This window comes from Dipodomys ordii, unplaced genomic scaffold (assembly GCF_000151885.1).
Source record: "Dipodomys ordii isolate 6190 unplaced genomic scaffold, Dord_2.0 Scaffold26, whole genome shotgun sequence".
Classification (NCBI taxonomy): Eukaryota; Metazoa; Chordata; class Mammalia; order Rodentia; family Heteromyidae; genus Dipodomys; species Dipodomys ordii.
This window is the reverse complement of record NW_012267242.1, coordinates 12,296,734-12,311,889: the sequence shown is the minus strand read 5'-3', so window position 1 is coordinate 12,311,889 and position 15,156 is coordinate 12,296,734. Positions and strand designations below refer to the sequence as shown.

General features: G+C 43.5%; 1 protein-coding gene across 2 annotated transcripts in view; it reads right to left on the bottom strand.

Moving 5' to 3' along the window:
• Tuft1 (tuftelin 1) overlaps window positions 1-15,156 on the bottom strand; it is a 49,235-nt gene that overhangs the window by 19,074 nt on the left and 15,005 nt on the right. Inside the window, exons 2-6 of one of the 2 annotated variants that reach the window (XM_013015399.1) lie at window positions 9,741-9,815; window positions 9,262-9,363; window positions 6,614-6,700; window positions 5,190-5,279; window positions 2,593-2,658 (exon numbers count right to left, since the gene is read on the bottom strand). In XM_013015399.1, the coding sequence (XP_012870853.1) occupies window positions 2,593-2,658; window positions 5,190-5,279; window positions 6,614-6,700; window positions 9,262-9,363; window positions 9,741-9,815 (420 nt within the window). The remainder of the gene's footprint in view (window positions 1-2,592; window positions 2,659-5,189; window positions 5,280-6,613; window positions 6,701-9,261; window positions 9,364-9,740; window positions 9,816-15,156) is intronic. The other variant, XM_013015400.1, reaches the window with a different exon arrangement.

Below are 15,156 nucleotides of genomic sequence, written 5' to 3'. Positions count from 1 at the left end.
AAAGATACTATACAGAGGGTTACAGTTACATGAGTGAGGTAATGAGTACACTTCCTCTTGAACATTGTTACCCCCTCCATTGTTTTCCCCCTCCCCTCCCCCCCCCCCCCCCCTTCCCCGAGGTTCTTTTTTTTTTTTTTTTGATTGTGATTAAGTGATTACATAATAGAATCACATTTAAAATGTGGACATTAGTAAGTTATCTTGTCTCATAAGTGACATGGAATTTTTCATGAAATTATTATTTCAGGCAATCTCAGTGGTAGAACATTCTGGGTTTGATACCCAGCAACACACATATACATACACACTCAGAGAGAAAATATTATTTCATCATATAAGACGAAGCCAAAAAATGATAAAACTTTACATGTGAGGAGAAATGACAAACTACGTTTTAATGAGATAACATAATAAATCCTAGACACATGGTGTTAGGTAAAACTTGGGGGGATGGGGAAGGAATCTCAGAAACACAAGCTCATCACACAAACAGAAAATATCTTACATCCATATTTAAAATCATGTATTAGGGGCTGGGAAGGTGGCTCAGTGGTAGAGCACTTGCCTTGCATGCATGAGGCCCTGGGTTCGATTCCTTAGCACCACATAAGCAAAAATAAAAAAGCCGGAAGTGGCGCTGTGGCTCAAGTGGTAGAGCGCTAGCCTTGAGCTGAAGAGCTGAGGGAACAGCGCCCAGGCCCAGAGTTCAGGCCCCACGACCTGAATGGAGCGGGACTGTATGTACTAACAAGGAAAGAAGGCTGCAATATACTCTTCAAATTAAAAAAAAAATAAGCAAAGATCTACCATGAATTTGAAAATTTTGTATTACACACATATATTTATGTATGTATATGTGGTATGTTTAATATACACATATTTTGTGTTCTTTTTGGTGGTACTGAGGTTTGAACTCAGCGCTCTGCACTTACTAGCAGGCACTCTACCACTGCAGCTACACCCTTTCTGCTTTATTTATTTTAGAAAGAGTCTCAGTTGTACTTTTTCCCATTTTCCTGATTCTGTGTCCACCTCCTAGCTTCGCTCAGGTACGCACATGTAAACCATCTATGAGGTCAAGAACAAAAGGGGCTCATCAGCTGCACTGGACATTGATGAAAATGAACTAAGCAACTCAATGGCAGTGATGGGAAGGAGGGAATGAGAGGGAAAGAGGGAATAGCTGACACTAAGCAAAAGCAAAGAAACGTACATATCACCCAATTTGGAAGAAATAGCTGTATTGTCAAAGTTCATAGAACTCACAAACTTTATAGACCAAGATAATTACACCTTGCCTTGTGAAGGTTGAAATGTGTTGTGACTTTAACTAAGTATCACTATCCCACAATACTGTGAAATTTGTGATTTTTTTTTTTGTCGGTTGTGGGGCTTGAACTCTGGGCTTGGGCACTGTCCCTTAGCTCTTCAGCTCAAGGCGAGCACTCTACCACTTGAGCCACAGTGCAACTTCCAGTTTTCTGAGTGGTTTATAGGAGATAAGTGTCTCATGGACTTTCCTGCCGAGCTGGCTTTGAACTGAGATCCTCAGATCTCAGCCTCCTGAGTAGCTAGGATTACAGGTGTGAGCCATCGGCTCACGGCTCCAGCTTTTACTTGTTGAGATCCGTCTTGTGAATTTTTTGTGTGGGTTCACCTCTAACCATGATCCTCCCCATCTCTGTATCTTGAATATCTAGGAATATAGGCATGAGCCGCTATGCCCAGGTATATATAGAATTTAAATATGAGTCTGTATGCATAGAAAAATACTCTAGAATACTGGTACTCAACTTTGGCAAAATACTCGAATCATTTGAAGAGGGTTGTTTTTTTGTGGGGGGGGGCAGTACTGGAGTTTTGAACTTAGGGCCTCAAGCTAGGCAACTGTTTTAGTTACTATTCAGATAGGGTCTTTTACTTTTGCTCAGGCCAGCATCTGACTACAACCCTACCTCTGCCTCCTACATAAGTAGGTATTCCAGTGTGAGCCACTATGCCAAGCACTTGAAGAGCTTTGAAAAGTTCTGATGCCCAGGCCCCACATCTCAGAACAATAGTCTCCAGGCATACTCTCCTTTGTGCGTGCACGTGCACACACACACACACACTCGTACACACATGTATATTACTACTGGAGCCTTGTGCTTTCACTCAGCTTTTCTGTTCAATAGCCTTTTTGTTCATGTGAGCTACATCTTAACTTCTGGCATTTTTGCTGAGTAATTAGAGCTAAAAGCATCAAGGATTGTTCTGCTCAAGCTGGTTTAGAATCTAGATCCTCAGATCTCAGCTTCCTGAGTAGCTAGGATTACAGGCGTGAGCCACTGGTGATGGCTTCAGGCATCATTTCCTTTAAAGCTCCCAGGTTCATTCTAAGTGGAGACCAAAGCTAAGACACATTGCTCCAGAAGGATTTACCTACTCCAATCTGCCAACAGTGGATACGTTCAAACAGTGGGTTTGGGAAAGGAGAATTCCCGCTTTTTACTTTTCTATTGCTTACATTTTTACACTAAATAAATATTCCTCTTGGAGAGATAATGTGACACAGAAACGTATCCGTCACCAGATCCTCCCATTACCTACCTCAGGTGAGCTATTGTATAGAGTGGTGGGACTCTGACCAAAGCCATTTGGCTTTTCTAGCACCACCTGTTCAAAGAGAAACAGAAGACAATGTAACCAATAAACCGACTAACTTCAAAGCATTATATGCCTAAGATTCTAAATCTTAGTGGCAAAGAAGGAGATAGGAGAGAAGGAAGTAGGAAGGAGACGAAGCAGGAAGGACAGAAAAGAAAGAGAGAGAAAAGAAAAGAATGAGGTAAGGCGGTAGGAGTGGAGGGAACAAGGGAGGGAGGAAGGAGGTTAAAAAAAAAAAAGAAGAAAAAAATTTCCAGTGTTCCAGAGGCAAACAGAAGCCAGAGTAAGTGGAAAGCAGTCTTGAGAAAGGATACTCTAACCTTTGTTAGACCTTGCAGCCAAACTGGAAAACATGTGAGGCCCATTCCTCCTGGGAAAACAAGCAGCTGCTTGCCACAGACAACACTTTTTCCCTTTGCCCACTGGGATCCTGACAAGGCTTAACAAAGCATAATCAAATGAGGAAGAAGGCTACAGTTCTTTCTAACCCACAGCATGATCATTCGTCCTAAGACGGCTAGTTTGTGCCAGTAAGAAGCGGGGGGGAGGGGGGGGCTTTTCAGTCAGTTTCTGAGCACTGGAAGTTCAGTGCCTCTGCTATATGACAAAGGACCTCCCACTAGCCAGATGTAACATCACCCACCTTAAGTTCTATTTTCAACCAAAGCTAAATGGGTTAGGAAATGCCCAGCAAACAAAACTTAATTGTGTCCTAAACAGAGAGGAGCTTTCCTAAAAAGTTCCTCATTCCTTTCCTTTCTTTCTCTTTTCTGTCCTCCCTGCTTTCTTCCTCCTGTTAGGCTACTGTTCCCTTCAGGGGGAAGAGGACAGGGTTGATGGAGAAATACCGCCCCCCCACCCCCCAACTGAAGTAATATAAATGAAGACAAGAGTAAAGACACCAAGGGACAGCTCTGCTCTCCTGAGAAAATTCTTGTCCTAGAATTTTAAGAAAAGATGGAAAGCAGGATCCCAGATTTTCCATCCAAGGAAAGATTTACCCAACTTACTCATGCTTTTCACATCATACACCCTGGCTGGGGTTAGGGATACAGGGAAATGGAAGTGAACCTGTAATCTCAAGGAGTTTCCCATTCCGGGGGAGAGATAGCTGTATACATGGATAAACAACAGGCCAAGACTTCCTTTATATTGTATACATCACCCAAACTGATCAAGGTCAACTTATCAAAAGCTTCCTTCCTTCTTTCCTTTCTTTCTTTCGTCAGTCGTGGGGCTTGAACTCTGGGCCTAGCACTGTCTCTGAGCTCTTTAGCTCAAGGCAAGTGCTCTAGCACTTGAGCCACAGAGCCACTTTTGGTTTTCTGAGTGGTTTACTGAAGATAAATGTCTCACTGGCTTTCTTGCCTGGGCTGGCCTTGAACAGTGATCCTCAGATTTCTGCTTCCTGAGTAGCTAGTATTACAGGCATGAGCCACTGGCGCCCAGCTTGCTTTTTTCTTTCCTTCTTTCCTTCTCTTTCTTTCCTTCTTTCTTCCCAGCCCCTTTCTTTCTTTCGTTTCTTTTCTTTCTTTCTTTCTGCAGGCCAAGACTTCCTTTATATAGTACATGTCACCCAAACTGAGCAAGGTCAACTTATAAAAAGTTTGCCCTTGGGGCTGGGAAGGTGGCTCAGTGGTAGAGCGCTTGCCTTGCATGCTCGAGGCCCTGGGTTTGATTCCTCAGCACCACATAAGCAAAAAGAAAAAAGCCGGAAGTGGTGCTGTGGCTCAAGTGGTAGAGCACTAGCCTTGAGCTGAAGAGCTGAGGGACAGCGCCAGGCCCAGAGTTCAGGCCCCACGACTGGACCCCCCCCAAAAGAAAAAAAGTTTGCCCTTCCTTCCTTCCTTCCCTCTCTTCTTCCTCCCTCCCTCCTCTCTCTCTCTCTTCCTTTCTTCCTTCCTTCCTTCCTTTCTTCTGGTCCTGGGGCTTGATCTTAGGGCCAGGGCACTGTCCCTGAGATTCTTTTGCCAAGACTAGTGCTCTAGCACTTGAACCACAGCTCTATTTCTGGCTATTTTGGTACTTTATTAGAGATAAAAGTCTCATGGACTTTCCTTCATGGCCTTCAAACTGTGATCATCAGATCTCAGCTCCTGAATAGCCAGGATTACAGGCATGAGCCATTGGTGCCCAGAAAAAGTTTACATTCATAAGTGACTGTTTTTGTGTATGTGTTTGTATCATGTGTGTGTGTGTGTGTGTGTGTGTGTGTTTGTGCATGTGATAGAACTACAGTTTGAACTCAGCCTCACAGAGTCATGCCTCTAGCACTTTATTTTATATTACATAATTGTCTTTGCAAAGTGCATTACTAGACAATTGATCACACAGTCTTTACAGAGAAGAGGATATGTCAATAAGTTAGGACGATTTATGAAAATTCAATTTTGTGCAACATTACAAGAGCAGGTTACTTAGGTAGAGGCTGATGCATGTAAGCGTACTTATTGAGAGCCCTACCTGGATTGTGAGCTCTTAGAGAAGCCAGCATCCCTTAGATCCTCTCCCTTCCAGGCTATGGTGCCCCATTCCCTCACCTGTATCTCCTGTCGATTGAGAGAGTCTCCTGGACCCCTGTCAAGCTTGCTACTTATATCCTCCCGGAGCTTCTGCAGACAGTTCCTGGCCTGAGGAAGGGAGAGAAAGATACCTGAGCTTCAGGGTAGGGAAAGAAACACTCTTTGTGGTTCCCCTCCTGCACAGCAACAAAACAGATGAGTCCCCTAACCTGGCTATCATATTAGTTGAGAAGAAACTCAACACAAAGGACCAATAACATCTATATAGTACATTGCACAGTATATGGTATAGTACAATATATTTATAGGTATTTATATATATAGGGGTGTGTGTGTGTGTATGTGTGTGTGTGCGCCAAGAAAAACAAGCCGGCGGGGAGGGGGCTGACAAAGGCTGGGGAGGTAGCTGACAGCACTGGATGGAATAGTCCAAAAAGAGCTAGTAGGTACACTCTACTTCATAAGTATGTGTTGGTGTGTGTGTGTGTGTGTGTGTGTGTGTGTGTGCGTGTGCACACATGCGTGCTGGTACTGGGGCTTGAACTAAGGCTATCTCATTTTCACTTAGCCTTTTTACTCATAGCTGGCACTCTATTACATGAGCATCCCTCCATTCCAGTATTTGTTAATTAATGGATTGGATCCAAAGGGTCAAAAATGGTATTTAAGGGAATGATGGGGGGTGCACTTGATCAGGATACATCATGCATATATGAACATGTCAAAAGAAAACCCTAATTGATACTAATAAAAAAAAAGTGGGAAAAACTGGGTGCCAGTAAACCACTCATGTCTGTAATCCTAGCTACTCAGGAGATTAAGATCTGAGGATCAAGGTTAGAAGCTAGCCTAGGCAGGAAAGTCTATGAGACTTTTATCTCCTATTAACCACCAAAAAGCTAGAAGTGGAGCTGTGGCTCAAGAGCTAGGGCTCTAGCCTTGAACAAAAACACTATTGGACAGCACCCAGGACTTGAATTCAGTTCTCAATACTGGCATGGAGAAAAAAAAATAGTAGAAGAAATAAAAAATCCTCACAAATCATTACATAAATGAATGAATAAATAAACAAGTATATCTGACACATGGGAACACATGGAGGCATTTTAGGAATATAAAGGGAACAAAAGGACGAAAGAATCTATAAAAGAAAGGATCCTCAAAATACAAGGTATAGAGAAATGGCCTAAGAACTTCTCACAAAAAGGAGTACCCAGGGCTGGGAATGTGGCTTAGTGGTAGAGTGCTTGCCTAGCAGGTATGAAGCCTGTGGGGTTCGACTCCTCAGTACCACATAAATAGAAAAAGTCAGAAGTGGCACTGTGGCTCAAGTGGTAGAGTGCTAGCAGCAAAAGAAGCTCAGGGATAGTGCCCAGGCCCTGAGTTCATGCCCCAGAACTGTCACAAAGAGAGAGAGAGAGAGGTGGGGGGGGAGTACCCACCTCCTGAATATACTGGACCTCACTCTTTAGCTGGTTAATATTCTTCTCATGGATCATCTTGTCTCCAGACCTTCCCTTCAAGTAAACCTGGAACAAGACAATGACACTGTGTATTACCAGACCTCAAGTTCAATTAATTCCATACAAAGACATGGCCTCAGCTATTGGTGGAATGCAACCTGTTACTACCAATTTACAGGGAGGCAATCTGGTAATTCAGATCAGAAGAGTTAAATAATATACTTACTCATAGACTTACTAAATCAACAAGTACAAATGTGTCCTAGTAAGTTTAGCCAAACAATATGCAGCCATAGTCATAGGTACTCATGTGTTTACCAGATGTATGTAAATTCATGGAAACCAGGCTGGAAGAATGCATACCAAACTACTTACTGTGACCCCTCTTGTGGAAGAGGGCTATGACTCTGCATACCATGCTTGAATCTTTTGCAATTAAGAAAACATAGCTGGGCGCCGGTGGCTCACGCCTGTAATCCTAGCTACTCAGGAGGTTGAGATCTGAGGATCACGGTTCAAAGCCAACCTGGGCAGGAAAGTCTGTGCGACTCTTTTTTTTTTTTTTTTGGCCAGTCGCATGCCTGAACTCTGGTCCTGGGTGCTGTCCCTCATCTCTTCAGCTCACGGCTAGCACTCTACCACTTGAGACATAGTACCACTTCTGGCTCTTTTTGCTTATGTAGTGCTGAGGCATTGAACCGAGGGCCTCCTGCATGCAAGGCAAACACTACCACTGAGCCACCTTCCTAGCCCTTATCTACAATAAACCACTAGAAAACTGGAAGTGGCGCTGTGGCTCTAGCGGTAGAGGGCTCGCCTTGAGCTGAAGAGCTCAGGGACAGTGCCCATGCCCAGAGTTCAAGCCCCACAACTAACCAAAAAAAAAAAAAAAATCTTTCTGTATTACTTGTATTATGAAATACATAGACAATTTACTAACATTTCTGTTCAACAAAATATTGTATATAGTTACAAAAGAATGAAAACAGACAAAATGCCCATGAATGAATGTTTAATTAAATTGGTCTTTAATAGAATACTCTACAGCCATTAAAATGCCAGCTATTTATGTTTGTAGACCCAGAATATATGGGATGGGGCTGAGCATGTTGGTACATCTTTGTAACCCAGATACCCAGGAAACAGAAGTTCACAGTTCTCTCACCCAGAGAACTGTAAGCTTGAGGCTAGAGAAAAGTTATTAAGATCCTGTCTCAGGGCTGGGAATGTGGCTTAGTGGTAGAGTGCTTGCCTAGCATGCATGAAACCCTGGGTTCTACTCATGAGTACAGAAAAAGCTGGAAGTGATGCTGTGGCTCAGTGGTAGAGTGCTAGCCTTGAGCAAAAGAACCTTAGGGACAGTGCCCAGGCTCTGAGTTCAAGCCCCAGGACTGAAAGAAGAAAAAAAAAAGAAAAAAAGAGAGATCCTATCTCAAAAAAAGCAAAAACTCTATAGAATAAAAAGCCTATAAAATAAAATTAGGCTGGGCACTGGTCACTCACGCCTGTAAACCTAGCTACTCCGGAGGCTGAGATATGAGGATCACAGTTCAAAGCCAGCCCGGGCAGGAAAGTCTGTGAAACTCCTATCACCGATTAACCGCCAGAAATCCAGAAATGTCACTGTGGCTCAAAATGGTAAAGCCAGAAGTAGCGCTGTAACTCAAGTGATAGAGTTCTGGCCTTGAGCAAAAGAAATTCAAGGACAGTGAGCAAGCCCTGAGTTCAAGCCCCAGGACTGGAAAAAAAAAATCAGTACTGATACATGCCACAACACATGCATGAACTTTGAAACTATGCTAAGTATAAGCATGTATCTAAAGAGCACACTGAATTCCATATAGTTAATATGTACTAATTTAAAAGAGTAGGAAAAAAAAAGAAATCAGACACATATATTATGTGATTCCATTTCTATGAAATATCCAGAGTAGTCAAATTCAGGAAGACAAAAAGCACATTAGTGGCTTTCGAGAGCAGAGAAGAACTGGAAATATTCTAGAATTAACAGAGGTGATTGGCTGTACAAGTCTGTGACATATTAACAATTATTAAATTTTCCTCTTTATTTACTTATTTATTTTTGTTGGTTGTGAGTCTTGAACTCTGGGCCTGGGCATTGTCCCTCAGCTCTTCAGCTCAAGGCTAGCGCTCTACCACTTGAGCTACAGCACCACTTGCGGTTTTCTGGTGGTTAATTGGAGATAAAAGTCTCATGGACTTTCCTTCCTGGGCTGGCTTTGAACCATGACCCTCAGATCTCAGCCTCCTGAGTAGCTAGGATTACAGGTGTGAGCCACCAGCGCCCAGTTACAATTACTAAATTGAATATTAGAACTGATCCAACTATATCATATGGAAGTTATGAAAAAAAACCAATTGTTTTAATTTTACAAACATTCAGAAAAATCATCCTATCAATCCCATGCTGAAGGCCAAGTCACTACAGGCAGACTCTGCTCTCCTGGTGTTAACTAAGATCTGTGCAGGAGAGGATCAGGAGCCAGTCTCTCAGGTCTGGGTCCTTGCAGTCAAACCACAAGCTACCTCTGGCAATGTTCACCACTCCCTCTCCTACGTCTGCAGGGAAAAAAGGAAGGAGGAAAGGGGAGGAGAATAAAGCATACCTTAATGATCTCCTCATGTCCATCGTTGGATTCCACCATTTCCGAAGACAGGGAATGACCAGCTGAGTGGCCAGACACCATGGCGTAAGTCTTCGTGCCCGCCTGCCAGAGAGAAGAAGTGGCTCAAAAAGGACTCTGCAAACCCCTGCCCCTGACCAATGCAGGAGACCTGCTCCTCAAGAGACTTGAAGTATTAGTCTGAGATTCCCCTCCAAACATCATTTAGAACCTCTAACAAGCCAAACAGCAGCGAGATCGTGGGGTGGGGGAACATTAGTAGAACATACAGTTTGGTTTTCATGTTAGTGGGGGGAATGGGGTCTCACCCCCCAAAGCAGCACATAATGCTGAGCTCAGCTGAAAGCTGAAAGCTTGTAGCAGCAAAGGCAGCTCCCAGCAGCATTGGGATGAGGAGACAGCAACAAGACAGAAGAACTGGCCAAGGAGAAGAGGCCTTGCCCCACCAGAAACCTCTATACCTTCTGGGCTATGTGCTCAAGTTCATCTCCTGTCAGTTCACTCTGGAGAGTCAGCCTGAGAATGTCCACGCTGCCCTAATAATGACAATGACAGCAACAATAACCCCTTACTTTTATAGTCTACAAAGTACTACCAGTGACGGTGGTTTTGCCAGCTCTGTGGAATGGGCTGTTTTCTATGGTCAATTCACAGACAGGAAAACTAAGGTCCAGAGAGGTGGTATTAACTTGCCCAAGATCAAATCATTCCTGGGTGTTGGCATATGTCTGGGTCATCTGACAATCTTCTTCCCACCACACTAGAGACCATAAAGCACACTGCTCCATACAGCACCAGAGGGCTGTCCTGAGTTCCAGATTACAGGGGACACATTGCCTGGACACTTCTTTCCAAATGGTGGAGAAGTTATCCCTGGACTAGTTATTTCTAACCCAGAATTTCTGCTCCTGACAACCAGCCAGGAAGTTACAGAAACCCTTTATAAGACTAGGATAACCTTTCTGAACCAAACTGTAAGGAAGTACTAGAATTCAAACCCTATTTCCCTGAGCCATATGGAAATTATCCAAATGAAAGCAAGTAAGGGAACAGATTTTTTTTTTTTTTGGGTGGGTTGTGGAGTCTAAACTCTGGGCCTGGCTTCTGTCCCTGAGCTCTTCAGCTTAAGGCTAGCACTCTACCACTTGAGCCACAGTGCCACTTCCGGCTTTTTTTTTTCTGCTTACGTGGGGTTGAGGAATCAAACCCAGGGCCTCATATGCATACAAGGCAAGCACTCTACCACTGAGCCACCTTCCCAGGCCAGGTAATAGATTTTATCTAAAGATCAGCCTCATTTTCAAAGGATGAGCAGATTTAATTTCCAAACTCAAAGGGCAAAAAACAAACAAAAAAAAAAAGAAACACTTTTGTGGCCAACAGGTGGTGAATCATGCCTATGATCCCAGCTACTCAAGAGGCTGAGATCTGAGGATCTCAGTTCAAAGCCAGTCCAGGCAGAAAAATTCCTGAGACTTTTATCTATGATTAATCAGCAAAAAGTCACAAATGGAGGTATAGTTCAAATGGTAGAGCACCAGCTATGAGAGAAAAAGCCAAGAAAAAACTCAAGCCCCTGAATTCAAGTCCTAATACTAGCTATACAGACACACGCACAGACACACAGATACACACAGACACACAGACACACAGATACACACACACACACACCATGGGACCATAAAAACCCAGTGGGAAGCTGGGAGTCACAGGCTCATGCCTATAATCCTATCTACTCAAAAGGCCAAGATCTGAGGATCAAGGTTTGAAGCCAGCCTGTGCAGGAAAGTCTGAGAGACTCTTTATCTTCATTTAGCCAGCAAAAAGCCAGAAGTGGACGTATGTCTCAAATGGCAGACTATCAGCTGTGAGCTAAAAAGCTGAGTGAGAAACTGAGCCAGAGCTTGAGATCCAGAGTTCAAGCTTCATTGCCAGGACAAACAAACAAAAAAAACCCAAAAAACAACAAAAACAAAATCTTGTGAAGGGATGAGTAAGAGAGAAAAGTAGGGGATGGAAATTTGGGAAGACAATAACCTTGAAAGAGGCTAGCAAGACAGAATGGAACAAACGCTGCCAGTAACCTATATTATATGTGGTGCAGAATAAGCTTAGCCCTTGGTTTCCATGAGCGAAAAGAAGGGCTGGAAGCCAGGCCCAGGTGGCTCACACCTGTAATCCTAGCTACTCAGAAGGCTGAGATCTGAGGACCATAGTTTGAAGTCAGCATGGGCAGAAAAGTCTGTGAGATTCTCATCTCAACCAATAAAAGGGGCTGGGAAGATGGCTCAGTAGTAGAGTGCTTGCCTTGCATGCATGAGGCCCTGGGTTTCATTCCTCAGCACCACATAAGCAAAAAGAAAAAAGCCGGAAGTGGCACTGTGGCTCAAGTGGTAGAGCGCTAGCCTTGAGCTTAAGAGCTAAGGGACAGCACCTAGGCCCAGAATTCAGGCCCATGACCAGACCCAAAACAAAACAAAACAAAAAAGCAATAAAAAAGCTGAAACTGGAACTGTGTCTCAAGTGGTAGAACTGTATCTGTGAGTACAAAAGCTCAGAGACAGCACTCAAGCTCTGAGTTCAAGCCCTAGGACCAGCACATATACACACAAAACCAACCCACAAACAAAACCAAAACCACACACACACACACACATCTCACTATGTAGTCCAAGTTGGCCTCTAACCCTCAAATCTTCTGCCTCAACCTCCCAGGTACTGGAATTTCAGGTGTGCATGCCCACACCCAGTAAATCTCCCTGGATTTCTTTTGAGAGGGAATAGATAGAAACAGAACCCAGGGGCTGGGAAGATGGCTCAGTGGTAGAGCGCTTGCCTTGTATGCCTGAGGCCCTGGGTTCGATTCCTCAGCACCACATAAGCAAAAAGAAAAAAGCCGGAAGTGGCGCTGTGGCTCAAGTGGTAGAGTGCTAGCCTTGAGCTGAAGAGCTGAGGGACAGCGCCCAGGCCCAGAGTTCAGGCCCCACGACCGGACCAAAAAAAAAAAGAAATAGAACCGAGAGCCTTCTACGTCCTAAAGCATGTGCTCTACCATTAAGCTACTACAGCTCTCTCGTTTTACAAAAGCACTTAACTCCTACTAAGCAAAAGCCAGAACCATACAAGACTCTTCACTGGCTGGGTCAACTCACTTCATTTTATCTCTTTTCCAATGCACCCTGTGCTTTTCAACTTCACTATCATTGCTCTCATCATTTTTCTTGCCTTAAATATGCTTGCTTCCCATTTTCTCCTAGGGCATCGAGTTTCACAAGTGCTCATGTTAAAAGGCCACATCTTCCATGACGCGCCTAGCATCCTGTGGAAAACACATCCTCCCCTCCCTGAATTCCCTCAGAACCGGAGAGTCTCCCATGGCCTCTGCCTCTCAGTTATTTATGTTCCATAAGGAATTGCCTTTTCTACCATCAACTCCTCAAACACTGTTGTCATCCACAGCTCCGAGCACAGATTAAGCACTTTCTGAATGCCCAGTGAATGCAGTGTGATATTTAGGTTGAGAGAATAAAACAAAAGAACGAGGGGATGATTTCAAGATAGCCAGAATTACTGCCAGTTCTTTTCCTCAGGACATGAACATAAGACGTTGATTAAAAATCTGACTCCCCATATCTAGAGGAAGCTGAGCAAAGCCAGGACAAGGCATCTCTAAATGAGAAAAAAGAGTTAACTACCTAATGAAAATCATCAAGCCCAGTGTTTCATTAATCCAGGCATTCCAGTAAATAAAAGCATAAACAATTAGACTGGGTGGAGGCCTGAAAAGATTATCCCATCCATTCATTCTAATGAATTTATGGGGTTCATTAGAATCCCAGATACAGCAGAGAAAGAAATGGGTGAGTTTTAAAAAGTACTCATAAACAAATGCTGAAAATTCCTTTCCCAAACTTGACAAAAGACATAAACCTACAAATCCAAGAGGCCAAGCAAACCTCAAACAGATAGACCTAAAATTCATATTGCAATAGATCATAATTAAACTTCTAATCATAACTAAAGACTATTTTTTAAAGATCTTGAGGAATGGAGGATGTAATAATGCTTGATAGGAAATGTAGTCAGTACCTTACTCATGTAACTATAACTCCTCTGTACAGTACTTTTACAATAAATATATTTTTTAAAAATCTTGAGGGGGCTGGGAAGGTGGCTCAATGGTAGAGCGCTTGCCTTGCATGCATAAGGTCCTGGGTTCGATTCCTCAGCATCACATAAGCAAAAAGAAAAAAAAGTTGGAAGTGGCGCTGTGGCTCAAGTTGGTAGAGCATTAGCCTTGAGCTGAAGAGCTGAGGGACAGCGCCCAAGTCCAGAGTTCAGGCCCCACGACTGGACCCCCCCAAAAAAAATCTTGAGGAATAAGGAATGAAGAAGATAGAGAGAGTAGGTTTCATCTGGGCACATTGGATGCATACAAGGAAATGTCACAATGGAATTCCCCCCTACACAACTAATATATACTAATTTTTGAAAACTTAAAAAAGATCTAAAAAGGGGCTAGGAATGTGGTTCAGTGGTAGAGTGCTTGCCTTGCATGCATGAGGCCCTGGGTTCAATTCCTCAGCACCACATAAGCAGAAAAAGCCAGAAGTGGCGCTGTGGCTCAAGTGGTCCAGTGGTAGCCTTGAGCTGAAGAGCTGAGGGACAGTGCCCAGGCCCAGAGTTCAGGCCCATGACTGACAAAAAAAAAAAAAAAGATCTAAAAAGAGACAGAAAAAAATGACACCTTACCTATTCCTATAGTATATAGATTTAGACAGATATCAAATTGGATCTCCAGTATCACAAAGACAAAACAAAAACCAGATACAACTAGACAAAAAAGCCAGCAGGAATATAGAATTTTATATCTATATAGAGAGATGTATAGATATATACATATAAAACATGGTAGCAACAGTAGCTCACATCTAAAATCCTAGCTACTCAGGAGACTGAGATCTGAGGATCACAGTTTGAAGCCAGCCATGGCAGAAAAATTTATGAGATTTTTTTTGTTGCTGTTGTTGGTTGTGGGGCTTGAACTCAGGGCCTGGGTGCTATCCTTGAACCTCTTTGTGCTCAAGGCTAACGCTCTACCACTTGAGTCACAGCACCACTTCTATTTTTTTGTTTTGTTTTGTTTTGTTTTGGGGGGGGGGTCCAGTCATGGGGCCTGAACTCTGGGCCTGGGGCACTGTCCCTCAGCTCTTCAGCTCAAGGCTAGTGCTCTACCACTTGAACCACAGCGCCACTTCTGGCTTTTTTTCTTTTTGCTTATGTGGTGCTGGGAAATTGAGCCCAGGGCCTCAGGCATGCAAGGCAAGTGCTCTACCACTGAGCCACCTTCCCAGCCCCAACCACTTCTGTTTTTTGAGTGGTTAATTGGAGCTAAGAGTTTCTTGGGCACTTTTCAGCCTGGGCTGTCTTGGAACCTCAATCCTCAGATCTCATCCTCCTAAGTAGCTAGGATTATAGGCATGAGCCACTGGCACCCAGCTCATGAAAGCTTTTCTCCAATTAAACACTCCAAAAGAGCAAAAAGTGAAGCTGTGGCTCAAGTGGCAGAGAACTAGACTTGAACACAAAAGCTCAAGGACAGTGCCCAAGCCCTGAGTCCAAGCTCCAGGACCAACACACACACAAAAAAGAATACATAAAAACAATACCATCATGATAGACAATTTGCTCCAGGAAAGTTAGAATGAACTTGTGACTTTTAATGAGCATCATTATTCCACAATACTGTGAAATTCCGGAAATTATGTAATCACTTAATCACAATTAAAAAAAAAAAGAACCTCAGGGAAGGTAGGGAAGGAGGGGATGGTAGGGGGAAAACAATGGAGGGGGTAACAATGTTCAAGAGGAAGTGTA